Source organism: Pelecanus crispus, chromosome 12, assembly GCF_030463565.1.
Source record: "Pelecanus crispus isolate bPelCri1 chromosome 12, bPelCri1.pri, whole genome shotgun sequence".
Classification (NCBI taxonomy): domain Eukaryota; kingdom Metazoa; phylum Chordata; class Aves; order Pelecaniformes; family Pelecanidae; genus Pelecanus; species Pelecanus crispus.
In genome coordinates this window covers 28313976-28327110 of record NC_134654.1, presented here as the reverse complement: position 1 = coordinate 28327110, position 13135 = coordinate 28313976, and the positions used below count along the sequence as shown (strand labels likewise).

Below are 13135 nucleotides of genomic sequence, written 5' to 3'. Positions count from 1 at the left end.
CCACCGGGCTCACAGCGGGAAAAAGGCGTTCAGGCCCAGAGGCCAGGCCCGGGACACCCAGGCCCCTCAGGCCCGGGACACCCAGGCCCCTCAGGCCCAAGCCCCCCAAAGCCCAGCACCCTCCAGGCTCCACGCAGGACGGGTGACACGGGCGAGGGGCTCCGAGCACCGAGAAGGGCCCAGAGGAGGCTGAGAGGGACCCGCACCCCCCCGGGGCCTGCTGAGGGGGAAGCACCGAGGGTGAGGCCGGGGGCCGGGGCCGGGGCTGTAGCCCCGGCCCCGGCCCCCGGCCTCACCCGAGGCCCTGGCCCACGCCTTGCCCAGCCGCAGCCCGCCCCACAAAGCGCCCCGGGGGCCGTTCCGAGGCCCCGGTCCCCCCCCCCGTACCCCCTTCCCGGTTCCTCCCCCCCGCCCAGGTCGGAGCAGGCCCCGGTCCCGGTCCCCCTCCCCTCAGCCCGCTCCCGCGCAGCCTACCGCCGCCGCGCGCACCGCCCCGCCCAATGAGCTGAGGCGGGGCGGGGCGGGAGGAGACAACCAATCGGAAGGGAGGGGCGGGGCCGGGAGGAGAGCGGGGATAGGTTGAGGGGTAGAAAGGGGCGGGAGGAGGGAGGGGAGAGGCGTGGTCTGGGGGGAGGGCGGGGCGAGCCGGGGTGGCGAGTCATTAGGAGGCGGGGTCAGGAAGGACGATGGGCGTGGTCTTTGTGGGAGTGGGCGCGGCTAAGGGCGGGGTCTGCGGAGGTGGGAGGGGCCAGCCAGACTGGCAAGTCTTTGGGAGGCAGTGAGGGAGGCGGGGCCATGTGGGAAGGTGGGCGGGTCCTGGTGATGTGGGCGGGGCTAGAGGCGGGGTCTGAGAAAGCAGGAGGGGCCAAACAGGCTGGCAAGTCTTTGGGAGGCAGTGAGAGAGGCGGGGCCAGGAGGAAAGGTGGGCGGGGCTAGGGGCGGGGCTTGCCCCATAGGGGCAGGAGGAGCTGTGGGGCAGAGGGAGCTGTAATGAAGGCCCAGCCGTGGGGCAGGCCCAGCCGTGGGGCAGGCCCAGCCGTGGGGCAGGCCCAGCCGTGGGGCAGGCTGCGGCAACGACGCAGGAAGAAGTCACAAGTTCGCAGACCTGAGCGTGGGGTTTATTGGGGGGGGTCCCAGCCCCACTGGGACGCCGCCTTCTCCCCACGGCAGCCGCCGAGGCCGGAGCTGGGGGATGCCGGAGGCAGTGGGCCACCCATGGCCATGCCGAGGTCCCCAAACCACCCCCCCAGCTCAGCCCCGGTGGGCGCTGGCAGATCTCCAGCCCGGCTCCCCGCTCACAGCCCAGCCGAGCGAGAGGTGCCAGCAGCTGTGCCCTTCCACCGGCCCTGGGAAACCGGGGACTTTTGGCAAAAAAGACAGTGAGAGGGACATCATACCCTTACCAGAGCCCCAGTCCCGGCGGCCATTTCACACCCCGTGTCCCCTTGGCAGCCCCCATTCCTTCGCTCTTGCTTGTTTGTTTCTTTGCCACGGGGAAAGCTGGGGGCGTGAGGCCCCTGTCCCCGCCGAGCCCGGTGCAGGAGCAGCCAGCCGCCCACGGAAGAGCCCCCGGGGGGGCCATGGCACGACAAGGCCCCGCAGGGAGGGAGGGCAAAGCCCCCGCAGCCCCCCGGGAGCCTGACGACAGCTACATGTTGAGAAAGGCAAAGGCTGAGGGCTGCCGGCTGCCCTCTGCGTCCGTCTGCCTGTCCTGGGGCTGGGACAGTGTCCGCGGCTCTGCCAGCGGAGAGTCCGGGCAGAGCACCGCGCCGGGACGGGCCACCAGATCCATGCCGGCAAAGAGGGACAGGCTGCGGGAGGGCGCAGGGGCACCTGCCGTGTCCCCTGCCAGCCTACTTGCCACCTCCTGCTCGCAGGGACAGACCGGCACCGCGGCACTGGGCTGCCCGTGGGTCTCCGCTTCCATCCCCTGCTCCTCGCCACGGGCCGGCGCGGCCATGGGGAGCGGGGCCGCGGTCAGGGGGGTGAGGATGCTCTCGCCTGCCAGGGGCGGGATGTCTGTCAGCAGGTCCCCGGTGCACGGGGCTGAGCTCATGGCGAGGGCAGAGGGGTCCGAGTCCGGGCGCGCGCTCTTCTGGGAGGGCTGGCCTCTGCAGAGAGCCTCAAACTGCCGCAGGATCTGGGAGGAGAAGAGCGGGATGGGCAGGAGTGAGAGCGGCAGCGGAAAGCAGGCCCAGCCCCGTCACCTCTTCCCGGTGCTGGGGATCAGCCCCGGCATCCCCAATCAGGGGCTTTGTCTCCTGGGGAGGAAGCATCGCACCCCCCAGGCTTCCTGCTCCTGAGAGAGACTGACAATTCCCACCCCTCTGGGACACGCACGGAACCACTCCCAAGATCTGGGTGTCCCTGAGGATGGGCAGCCCGGTCCCCGGAACCCCCCTGCCCCGGGAAGAGGGCACAGGGACGTCCCCAGAGTCACCTTTGTTGCTCGGTTGGCAACAGGGCCGGGGCTGCCTTGGCTGAGCTGCTGCAGGCGCTGCCGAGTGACGGCGAAGATCTGCTCCAGGGAGAGCAGGTCGGAGCACATGAGGGAGGAGATGGCGCACATGGATCTCTGCGGGGAGGAGAGCATGGCTGAGCCCGGCAGGCAGGACAGGCACTGAAACGCCCCAGCTCTACCATGTGCCTGTAGCGGCACAGCCCGGGGCAGACAGCACCACGGGCACATTGCTGGTGGCACACCGGGGACCACCCCGCGCTCACCATGCGGACGCTGTCACCGGGGTCCTCCAGTGCTCGGCTGAGCAGCTCCAGCACCACCTCGCAGTTCAGCAGCCCGCACCTGGCCAAAGGGAAGGGGTTACGGCTGCGCCGGCCGCACGCAGCACCCCAGGAGCCGGCCGGGAGTGGGCAGCCCTCCTGCCCGGCAGCATTTTGGCCCCAGAGGAGGTAGCCACGGGGGCAAGAAGGGCTCCAGCTGCCCCTCGAAGCCCCTGCAGCACCCATGGTCCCAGGGAGAGCCTGCCTTGTGCACTTACTCTTTGACGAAGTGCTGTGCTTCCTCCCTGGTGAGGAAGACCCTGGCGCCGCGGGTCAGCGCTGAGACCAGGCTCACCTCCCGCACGCAGTCGCCCAGGCTGTCAGCGTCCACCCTACCCAGGGAGATGCCTCGGTGGGGACAGGGGCCGGCCCTGCTCCCTCCTGGGGTCCCAGCGCAGACCCCACCACCCTCCAGCAGGCAGGGCGTCCCTCCCAAATCAGTTGCCCTGCCCCTGGCTCTGCCCAACCACAGGCTGCCGCAAGCTGGGAGGCCAAATATGCCAGGAGGAATCCAGCCCAGCAGCACCAGGTGACTCAAATTAAAGGCATGGAAAACAAGGGCATGGTTCCTGGAGATGAGGGAAGCATCTTGGAAGGTCCTGGGGGAAGGGGAGCCCCCCAGAGCCCCGTTCTCACCTCTCAGCCACGTGGGTCAGCTCCCGGCTGGCCCCGGAGTGGCTGTCGCTGCCCGATTTGCTGCAGGAATCCGAGGTGCGGCTCAACATGCCGTTCCCCTGCGAGGAGTCCTGGGAGCTGTGCCCACTGTCCACCTCCTCCCAGCCGCCCCCGGCCAGCCCCGGCTGGTGGCTCACTGCAGGGACAGCAGCAGGGAGGTGTTGACCCCCAAACCAGCCCCGGTACCTCGTGGGGACCCCCGCCAGGCCCCCCAGCAGCCAGTAGCCCACCTACCTCGGGTGCTGTGCGCTGCTGCGGCGGCTGCTGGAGGCTTCACAGCCCTGGCCGGGCTCCCGGTGGGAGAGGGGGCCCTGACGGGCTGGTAGGCGTCCTCGTGGAGCTCCCTGCGGGGAGGCCGGGGTCCCTCCGGGGCGGGGAGCACAGCGTGGGCCACCGCTTCGGCTGCTCGCTGGATGGTGCTGAGCAGGCTTTCTCCCGTCGAAGCTGGGCAGAGGCCAGGGCGTCAGGCGCTTGCCAGGGAGCCCAGCCCAGCCTCCGGGCACCCACCGCCTTGCAGGGTGCCATGAGGGGATGGCGGGGACCTGATGGCAGAGAGAAGCGGCCCCGGCAGCCAGGCTCCAGGCACAGCCGGGCTGTGAGGGAATTCTGGCTGGACAAGGGGGGCGAGAAATAGCTGGGGGCTACCGGGACAGGCCAGGGGACACAAGCCAACCTCCCACGTCCCCGTCAGCAGGGAAGGACCCAGCAGAGCCCTCCATGGCCGTGCCACCAGCCCCAGCACCCGTCAAACGGCTTGGGAAAGGGGAGAGCTGCACAAAGCAAAGGGTGCAGCACAGCTCTGCTCTGAGCCACCCAGAAACACCCGCCGAGAGAGCTGGCAACCAGGTTACGTGTCTCCGAACGCTGGGAGCCTGGTCTAACCCCGGGCAGGATCCCCGGGGCTGCGGCATCCCTGCGCGCAGGCAGGGCAGCACCGAGCAGGGGACCCACGCGAGGTGAGGGGCAGCACCAGGACTTACCGGAGCTGCTTTTCTCACTGCTGAAGCCAAATCCTTGCAAGGAGCTGCAGGGGCTGGGGCTGGAGCCCATACCTGGGGGAGGCACAAGTTCAGAGGGAGCACAGGCGTTCAGGATCGCCCTCCACTGCTGTTTCTCTCCCCTGCAAGCCCAGGGAAGCGCCTGGGGCAGCTGGGAGGAGCTGGGACCAGGGCAGCGTCCCTCTGCTCCCCCGGGCACGCTTTTCCCTCCGACACAGTACCCTGCAGCCGGCTCTGGCCAGAGCTCTGGGACATCCCCAGTGAGTAGGGCTGGGACAGCAGCCAGGCACCCGTCACCGGGGCCCGCAGCACCCTGCCCTCACCCCCAGCAGCCCCCCCGGCCAGCGGGGCCTCTGCACACCCACAGCTCCAGCCGAAGGGACCGGCCCGGCGTGGTGACAGGTCCGTGAGGGGCCTGCGCTTACCTGCAGGAGGCAGGGGACGGGCCGGCAGTGCAGCAGGATGGGGGAGCGGCGTATCCGAAAAGAGAACGCTGGCCAAATCCTACCGGGAGAGATGGGGGTGTGGGCAGAGAGCTGGGGAGCACCGGGTACCCCGGCCTGGCCCTGGGGTGGGGGTCTGGGAGGCAGATCTGCCCTGCCGCTCCAGGCAGGGCCCAAGCAGCCCCGCCCCGGCACAGGGAATGGGGCCGGCACTCACCTGCGCGGCCGCCCGGACCTTCTGGTTCAAGCTGTTGCCGTGGAGGGGGTCTGGGGGCCCAGAGAACACTGCAAGGCACGAGGTTGGCGGGGCTGGGGGATGCTCAGCTCCCAGGCACGAGGCAGGATAGAGCAGGACCCTGGCCCCGGCCAGCACTCGGCCTCTGGAGCCGCCCTGGGCTCTCCCCCACAGCCAGGCTGGGTTCTCCAGCCCCACGCAGGGCCGCTCCCCGCTCTCCTGCCCCAGCTCCCCGGCTTCTTGCCCCATTACCTGCTGCCTCCCGGATGAAGCAGGCATTCCTCTTCAGCTGCAGGACGAACTGGGGGGAGCCCTGGGTGCACGTGTGCAGCAGGATCTTCAGCACCTGTGGGCGCAGGGCTCGCGGTGAGAAGGCCAAGTCACAGCTGCCCCGCTGGCCCCGTGGCAATGCCCACGCTCTGGCCCATCACCCTGGCCCTGGGGCTCCTCCGTGGCCGGGGGACCCCCGCAGCAGCCGCCCCGGCTCAGCACCACCACCCTACCTTCAGCTTGACGCGGCAGGAGTTGCTCTGCAGCCGGTTGAGGAGATACTCCAGCAGGCACTGGCTGCTGCCGGGAGACTCGTGGGAGATCTCTGGGGCGGGGGTTAGGGATCCTGCTCTCCCCGCGGGGACCACAGCCTGGGGCGGGGGGCAGCGGCGGACCCTCCCCGGTTGCCAGGACCCCCCCCAGATTGCCAGCACCTCTCCCCCTCCACCCCAGCCACCCCTGCCCAGCCCCGTGGGCCTCCCGCAGCCCCCAGACCTGCCCCAGGCCCCCCGGAAGGATACTGGAGATCTCCTCAAACAGGTACCCGGGGCAGGGGACGTCGTCGTCCGCCGTGCCCCTCAGCAGCGTTGGCAGCTGGAGGAGGAGGGGAGGGATGGCAAAATTATAGATCGTTACTCAAAAAACACAAAAAGGTGTTTAGTTTAGTCTAACATGGGGCTGCACAACTACCACACAAATCTTTCAATGATCGAATAGGGGACACATTAGCAGGTACTTTGACACTAAAAAGGCTCTCTGAGAATTACATGGTTTTTTTCCCTCCTGAGGCTGAACTCTGGGAGACTAAAACCAGCTTCCAGAGCCCAAACGCAATGGTGAAAGATTGGGTTTGGAGCTTTGTAGAGCAAGGATGCCGATAAAACATTCAATTCCTTCTTTGCCGCGTCTGCTCCCAGCACACCGGTGTCTAGAGATGCTCTGGTACAAACGCGAATTAGCTTCTGCTCTAACGTTCCCAATTCCGACTGATAAATTTGCAGTCAGCTGAAATTCTGCCTGGGAAAGCAGGTTTCTACCACACTTCTGTAGTCATAAACCCCCTGCACCGGGGCTCAGCCCCAGCCGGGTCGACCCCGGCCCCCCCAGCCCCGCGTAAGGCCACTGTAGAAGCCCGCCCACCCACCCCTCATCCCCCCCGGCCCCAGTCCCGGCCCGTACCCGGCTCAGAAAACTCAACCGGTCTCTCAGCGGCGCCGCCATGACACTCCCGGCGCCGGCCCTGCCCGGCCCTCAAGTGGCCTCGTGGCTCCTCCCCCCGGAAGGCGCTGCGCGCCAATGAGAGTGCGAGATGCTGCCGCTCGGCCAGTCATCGGCGAGGGAGGGCGGAGCTCCGGGCGGAAGTGTCCCCCCAAGGCTGACGCCGGCGGCAAAAGGGCGGGAGACGGGAAGTAAACAGCCGGCACCTCCGCCAATCAGAGCTGCCCGCGACGAGCGACCAATCAGTAGGGGCACGGGAGGTGGATGCAACATGTGACCAATCCACGCTCTCGGCGGGCCGATCCAGCCAACCAGAGAAGGCTGAGGGGACGACCTTCCGCTGTTACCCAATCAGAGAGCCAATGCGCTTTGATAGGCGCGCCATTTCCACCTATCGACAAGCCGGAGGGGCGGGCATCCTCCAGCGCCCAATGCGAGAGCGCGACGCTTTGATGAGCGGGGCGGGCGGCCAATCGCGGCTGTTCCACTATGGCGGCGCCCAGGCCGTGAGGGGGCAGCGGCGGCGGCGGCGATGTCGGGCCGGGGCGTCTGGCTGCGGGCGCGGGCGCGGCTGCGGCGCTTCCCCGCGCTGCTGGCGGGCTGCGGGGAGCAGGTGGGGCCGCGGGCGGGCGGGGAGCGGCTCCGGGGCGGCGCGGGGGGAGCGCCCGGCGAGCCCGGCTCCCCGCTCCGCTTCCCTGTGGTTCCCCGCAGGCGGCTGCCTATGGCCGGTGCGTGGCCGCGGCGGCGGCCGGGACGGCGGAGCTGCGGCGGGACGCCTGCCTGGAGGAGTTCCGGGCGCTGCAGGACTGCTTCGCCCGGGCGGTAGGTTCCGGTCCCCGTCCCGGTGTGGGGAGCGGCCCCCGGGCACGGCTCCGGCGGCGGCAGCAGCACCGGCGCCGGTGCCTGCTGGGCCTCAGCCCGGCCTGAACCGTGGCTTTTTGCAGGCGAAGGCGACGCCGAAGTGACCGCGGTGCCGGCCCCGGTGCCCCTCAGCCCGCGTACCGGCCTGGAGACGCTTGGGGAAAAATAAAACCTCTCAAACCCGACCGGCTTTGTCCTGAAATTACAAAATAAAGAGCGCGGCGAAGCCCCCGGTCCTCGCTGCGGCACCGCGGGCAGTGCCAGCCCCGGCAGCCGCCGGCCCCGGGGCTGCTGGAGGCCACGGCCCAGCTCCGTGTGAGCTCCAGCTTTGCTCAACAGCAGAATTCCCGGCGAGGCAGCAGGAAGCGCAGCCCGAGGTGCTGAGCTCCTAAAAGTAAATTGGTTTAGTGGTGGACTTGGTAGCGTTAGGTTAATGGTTGGGCTGGATGACCTTAAAGGGCTTTTCCAACCTAAACTACGATTCTCTGCAGAGGCGAGACGGACACCGGCCCCAGTGACGGCAAGACCTCCGGGAAGAGCCGGGTGCTCCGGGAAGGCGGCTCGCATCCCTGCCGCCAGCTTCTGAATTCTGCTCTGGCAGCAGCTCTGCTGCAGCTGCTTGATCCCCTGAATGACAAATTAGGTGTTTTCCTCCCCAAACCAGGCCTCGTGCACAAGGGCAGCGGGAGGATCACAGCCTCCCCTCCTCTTCCCCAGCAGCAGGGAGGAGCGAATCTCAAAGCACAAAACCGTTTTTTCCTTTGGCCGCGTAACTCCCTGCGGGTACGGAGCAAGGCAGGCGCTGCTGCCCCTCCAGGGAGCCATGGCCCAGCTTTTTTAATTAAAAAACCAGGAGAATTCAGATCAAAATGCTTCAGCTTATTTTATTGATCAGCTCAGCCTCCCCTCCGGTCTCTCCCACCAAGCACTCCACCCCGGTAACGAGCAATCCCGGGCAGGCAGAGGCGACGCAGCTCCTGCCGGCTTCCAGCCCTGCCCAGCTGCTGAGGAACGGCGGGAGCGGGAGCATCTTTGGTCCTTTGTGTTCACGCAGACAACGCCGACAAACACATGTCGGGGCTAAGGGGAAGGTCTGACCCCATAGGGCAGGAGCCTGCCCTTGCCCTGCCCTCGCCACCCGGGCCCTGGCAGGCAGCAAAGGGTGAGAAGGGGCAGATCCGGCCCCTGCTCCAGCTCCCTCTCGCTTTAGAAAGGCGGGTTGGTGCAACAGGGGACAAAGCCCGGACCTGTCACCCCTCTGCAGACTTAGAGATGCGCTCCGGAGCCCACTGCCATCCCTGTCCCGACAGACGCACACGGAGGACGGCCACGGACCGGCTCCGGGGCTCCTGGCTGCGTTGTTTGTGCTTTAAGACAGCATGATGGAGAAGCTCGCTTGTACTATGGGGGGGAGTCCTGAGGGTTAAGGCCATGACAGTCACGGGGAAGTAGCGCGGGTGGTCCTCCTGAAGAAGTACGCCCAAGTCCGTGGCTGTTGCCCTGCGGCTCTGTGTCGTTTTAATGAGAAATTAAGACGACGTCCTTCAAGCAACAGGCACGCGTCCCAGGCGGGCAGCTGCAGAGATCCCGAGCAACCAGAACCGGTGTGATGGTCCCGCGTGTCCGATAACGATCCATCCCTGGCTCTGCGAGGTCCCATCGGACACGAACTCGACGAGGCTCATTTACCAAAGACACTTTGAGATACGGATATAAAAACCACCACAGTGATGAGGTCTGTAGACTCCAGGCTGGGAAATTTCAGCCGTTCTAGTGAGAGCTTTGGGATTTGATTTCTTACATTCGCAAGTCAGGATGTAAAAACAAAACAAAACAAAAAAAACCCAAAGGGATGAATCACCGTCTGGGAGCCTGAAACGAACCAGGGCTCTCACAGAAGCTCTTCCCTTCCTCGCTCGTAAAATACATTTCCAGGGGTGGACTACTGACATCTGTGGATGTAAAAACACGTCGCGGAGGGGGGCTGGGAAGAGCACACAAAACAAACACGCTCCACCGCGTCACAGAGAGAAGAGGTAGGTATGCTTGAGCCAAGCCCCCGAGCCCGCCCTTTTAAGCCACGTCTTTTGTTCCCAAATTAGTCGCCTCTTGCAGAAAAATCAAGCTGGTGGGGGGCGGGGGGCAGCCTGCAGCCCCCGGGGTTGAGCTTCGTAATGCACTTTGGACAGGAGAAGTCAAGCTTGAAAGCACAGATGAGAGTTGAGCATCCGGGGAGGGTGGCGAGAGCAAAGCTCCGTGTTATTGCTAGTGTGTGGCCGAGCAATTAAATCCCTGGGAGTAGAGGCAGCACAACAGCAGCAGTTGTGCCCGTTTAAGGCAGCGTTTCTACTAAACTAGGTTCCTAAACCACAGCTATCTCCTAAACATGCAAGACTAACAGCTCCCATTTCAAGAGAAACACCAAAGCAATTGGCTAAGCTGGTCCTCAACCCATGACTTGATGCTTCTCCAGAATAAAACCTTCCCCCCCCCCCCCACCCCGAGATGCATGATCCCTGGTTCCGCTCCTCCCGCGGCCCCGCACAGCCCGGGTGAAGGAACCCAAGGCAGGTGCCAGAGGAGCCTTTCCAAGCAGGCAGGGGAACCTCGCGGACGGCCACCTCGGTTCTGAAAGAGGAGTCGAGAGCTGGGCGGAGAAGGCAATTCGAGATGAACGAGATGTTGAAAAAAGGTACTTGAAAGCTGGCCTGGCAGGGAACTGAGGTAGATGGCAACGTCTGAAAGCCAGAGGACAGCAGGAGCTTTTTCTTTCACGGTTGCCATCTCCTCAGCCACCCGCAAGCGCGCGTGCAGGGAGCTGCCGCCATCGCAGAGACTCGCGAAGCCCACGGTTCCCCGGACGGCGCTCACGGGTCCAAGGAAGATCCCGTGGGTCCGAGCACTGCGTCCAACAAAGTGCTGCTGGCTTAGACCAACCCCTGCCTGAGCAACAGTGGCCAAAAAACCAGCTGGTTAACCTGAACCTTCCCTACGGAGCTCCTCAGCCTCGTGCCTGTGGCCAACACCCGCAGCCACCCACCGAGCACGACCACCCCGCTCACACGCTCCCGTCCGCCTGCGTCATCTGCTTGATCTGCCGGCTGTGGACCACCTGCTGAGCCCGCTCCGCAACTTGATTTAATCGTGTCTCTAGAGCACTCCGGAGGTCGTTTACTTTCACATCTGGAAGGGGGTTCAGGCCAATGAAGACCCCCGCCCCCTGTGCAGCTGCCTCCTCCTCCTCGTCCTCGGGAGGCAGTAGGTCCCGTCTCCTCCGGCGGAGGTCCAGGTCCGCCTGCAGTTTCAAGTCCCGGTTCGGTTTGACATCGTGGTCCGGGTTCTGGTCCCCCTGGGCAGCCGCTGCCCTCTCGGGCTTTTGGGCGGGAGCATTCTCAGGGCCCGGTTTCTTCTCAGCATCGTTTGAGAGCCCCCCATCCCCATGCCTCTGCTTGCTCCGGAGACCTCCCTGCGGCTCCTGGGCCACGTCCACCATGTTCTCCCGAGGAGCTTCTTCCTTTGCCTCCCCTTTGCCAGCCAGGTCCCTCTGCAAGGCTGGCTGCCGCCTGCCAGCACCCTCGCCTGCCTCGGCGTCTGCACCTCCCCGGCGTTCCCATAGGTGCTGCTCGCTCTCTGCCACGTTCCTGTTACTGGAGGAGTCCAGCGCAACTGCCAGGTCCTTGGGCTCCACCTGACTCAGTGCTTTGGCTTTAAGGTCTATTCCTGAGTCTCTTTCCAGGCTCTTTCCCGCTACTCCCTGAACTTTGGCAGCCCCCAGCTGTTCTCTTTGGATGGGAGCTGTAGCTACTTCCACAGCTTTCAGGGAATTCTTCTTCTCGTGGATGTCTCTTCCAGCTTTGGCTTCATGATCTCCTCCTAAATCCTCCGCCAAGGGCTTCTTTTCTAGGTGGTTTCTGGCTGCTGGAACGTGTTGGGCATCCCTGCGAAGGGGATCCCAGTTCTCCACGGGATTTTTAAGAGCTCTGTCGTTCTCCTGCGGCGGCACCTTCCGCTCCTTGGGAGGAACCCCAGGAATCTCACGCCTGTGCCCAGCCTCTTCCAGCTTTCCTGCAGTCCCCCTGCGCTGCTCCGCGGAATCGGCAGGCAGCCTGCCCGGGCCCTGCGCAGGTTGCTCCAACAGCTCTTTGCTGAGTGGCTTTGCAGCAGCTTCTTGCTTAGCTCCGAGGTCCTCGTCCTCCTTGCTCTTGGAGAGAGGCACAGCGGGCTCCTGCTGCGTTTCCACTGCAGAACAAAAACCCACATGTAAAAGCTTGTTCTTATGAGCGAGAGATTCCCTTCTCCCGCCACCCCGTTCTGCACAACAGGGGACGGGAGATCACACCATCAACAGCCACATGGGAAAACAAGGAGAGCCGGGGGGGAGAGCGTTATCCCTGTGATCAGGGGATGGGGATCCCCACCTCGGAGAGGTCAGGGTCAGACACAGGAATGGCTGTTGCAGGGCGGACTCTGCCACGTGCCAAAGGGACTCGGAGCTCTCCCAGCCTGATTTTAAAGCTGTTTTGAGCAGCGATCAGCCTGTGGAGGGGTCACGGCTCTTTGGCGATGTCCTTTACCTTGCTTTGGCTTCTCCTCTCCTCCCTCCTCCTGCCTTTGCTGGTGGATCTCCTTGTGCTGCTCTTCAATTACAGCCAGCAGTTTTGCCTGCTGGTCGAGTAGCTGCTTCTGCTGTACCTGCTGTTCTTTGATCACCTGCAGCAGCACAGCATGATCAAGTAGTTTCGCCTGTCCCGCTTCTAGAAAAGGGGAAAAAAAAAAAAAAAGGGGAAAAAAAAAAATTCTATGACCCAAACCCCTCACTAATCATCTCTCAGCGCTGGAGGGGCTGCAGGGGCTTTCCTCGGCAGGAAGCTCCTACTCCGCAAACACCGCGCATGTGCCAGGAGGGAGGGAAGGACGCGGCGCAGCTCTGCTGCTGGCGCTGACGGCGATCGCGGCAGCACCGCTCCAGCGTACCTCCACCGAGGATGGCAGCCAAAAGCCCAGACTAGCAGCTCACTGGCACGCACGCTAACACAGGACACCGGCCTCCCAAGGAGATTTGGGTGGAGAGATCAAAAACCAAGCTCTCGCCATTAGCGGCTCGAGAAGAGGTACAGGGGAGCAGGGCTGCTGGGGCGTGGAAGGACGAGGCGGCTGCTCGGCACAGGAGCTGGAAGAGGGCAGGACTGGCAGAAGTTGATCGCGAGCGAGGGGCTCAGCTGCCCAAGCAAGACAAGCTGCTTTTAAAGCTGCCTGCGGTGCCTGGGGAAGCCCCAGCACTGCTGCAGAGCGGCTCTCTAGACCGTCTCTTCGAATGCACTGCAAAGACTTCATCCCACCAAAAGCAAGCCTGGAAGGGCCACAAACGGCAAATGTGCCATCTTAGGAGGAACGGGAAGAAGTCGGCTGCCCTCAGAGGGAAACCGCCTGCACGGTGGGGATAAACCGACACGGAAACATCGACCCAACACGTGAGGTACAGACGCTGGGTTGGGTCTTTTCAGGGAGCAAGTCCTGGGTTACGGCCAGAGTGATGAGAGGCGACTGTTGTCTCTTCTCCCGGCTCAGCCAAGTGAAGGTCTAGCCTGGCCCACAGCAGGAAAACACCCAGCGAATGATCCTGCTGAAGATTTTGGCTTTGAGCAGGGTGAAAG

At 64.6% G+C, this 13135-nt stretch overlaps 3 protein-coding genes across 3 annotated transcripts in view; 1 reads left to right on the top strand and 2 right to left on the bottom strand.

The window, feature by feature from the left end:
- Positions 1 to 1648: 1648 nt before the first annotated feature.
- TEPSIN (TEPSIN adaptor related protein complex 4 accessory protein) lies at positions 1649 to 6623 on the bottom strand. The gene is made up of 13 exons (XM_075719991.1): positions 6582 to 6623; positions 5924 to 5996; positions 5636 to 5727; positions 5385 to 5478; positions 5115 to 5182; positions 4880 to 4958; positions 4437 to 4508; positions 3691 to 3900; positions 3418 to 3592; positions 3000 to 3113; positions 2725 to 2803; positions 2441 to 2575; positions 1649 to 2140 (listed from the first exon to the last, which is right to left on the bottom strand). Exons 1-13 carry the CDS (start codon positions 6621 to 6623, stop codon positions 1649 to 1651), a joined length of 1725 nt encoding a protein of 574 aa, XP_075576106.1.
- A 529-nt stretch (positions 6624 to 7152) lies between these two features.
- NDUFAF8 (NADH:ubiquinone oxidoreductase complex assembly factor 8) lies at positions 7153 to 7585 on the top strand. The gene is made up of 3 exons (XM_075720301.1): positions 7153 to 7233; positions 7332 to 7442; positions 7565 to 7585. The coding sequence occupies exons 1-3, from the start codon at positions 7153 to 7155 to the stop codon at positions 7583 to 7585; spliced, it is 213 nt and encodes a 70-aa protein (XP_075576416.1).
- Positions 7586 to 10017: 2432 nt separating this feature from the next.
- The window catches only part of SLC38A10 (solute carrier family 38 member 10), a 38894-nt gene continuing 35776 nt past the window's right edge, over positions 10018 to 13135 (bottom strand). The window contains 2 exon segments of the mRNA XM_075720166.1: positions 10018 to 11720; positions 12056 to 12235. Of these exon segments, the coding sequence (XP_075576281.1) occupies positions 10540 to 11720; positions 12056 to 12235 (1361 nt within the window). The 3' untranslated portion in view covers positions 10018 to 10539.

Excerpts from the sequence above, each read along its gene's own strand:
- TEPSIN (XM_075719991.1), bottom strand. The coding sequence starts at position 6,623 with ATGGCGGCGCCGCTGAGAGACCGGTTGAGTTTTCTGAGCCGG. Across the intron at positions 3,593-3,690 it reads AGCAGCGCACAGCACCCGAG|TGAGCCACCAGCCGGGGCTG; the intron begins GTAGGTGGGCTA and ends CTGTCCCTGCAG. Across the intron at positions 2,804-2,999 it reads GCACAGCACTTCGTCAAAGA|GTGCGGGCTGCTGAACTGCG; the intron begins GTAAGTGCACAA and ends CCCTTTGGCCAG.
- NDUFAF8 (XM_075720301.1), top strand. The coding sequence starts at position 7,153 with ATGTCGGGCCGGGGCGTCTGGCTGCGGGCGCGGGCGCGGCTGCGGCGC. Across the intron at positions 7,234-7,331 it reads TGGCGGGCTGCGGGGAGCAG|GCGGCTGCCTATGGCCGGTG; the intron begins GTGGGGCCGCGG and ends GGTTCCCCGCAG. Across the intron at positions 7,443-7,564 it reads AGGACTGCTTCGCCCGGGCG|GCGAAGGCGACGCCGAAGTG; the intron begins GTAGGTTCCGGT and ends GGCTTTTTGCAG.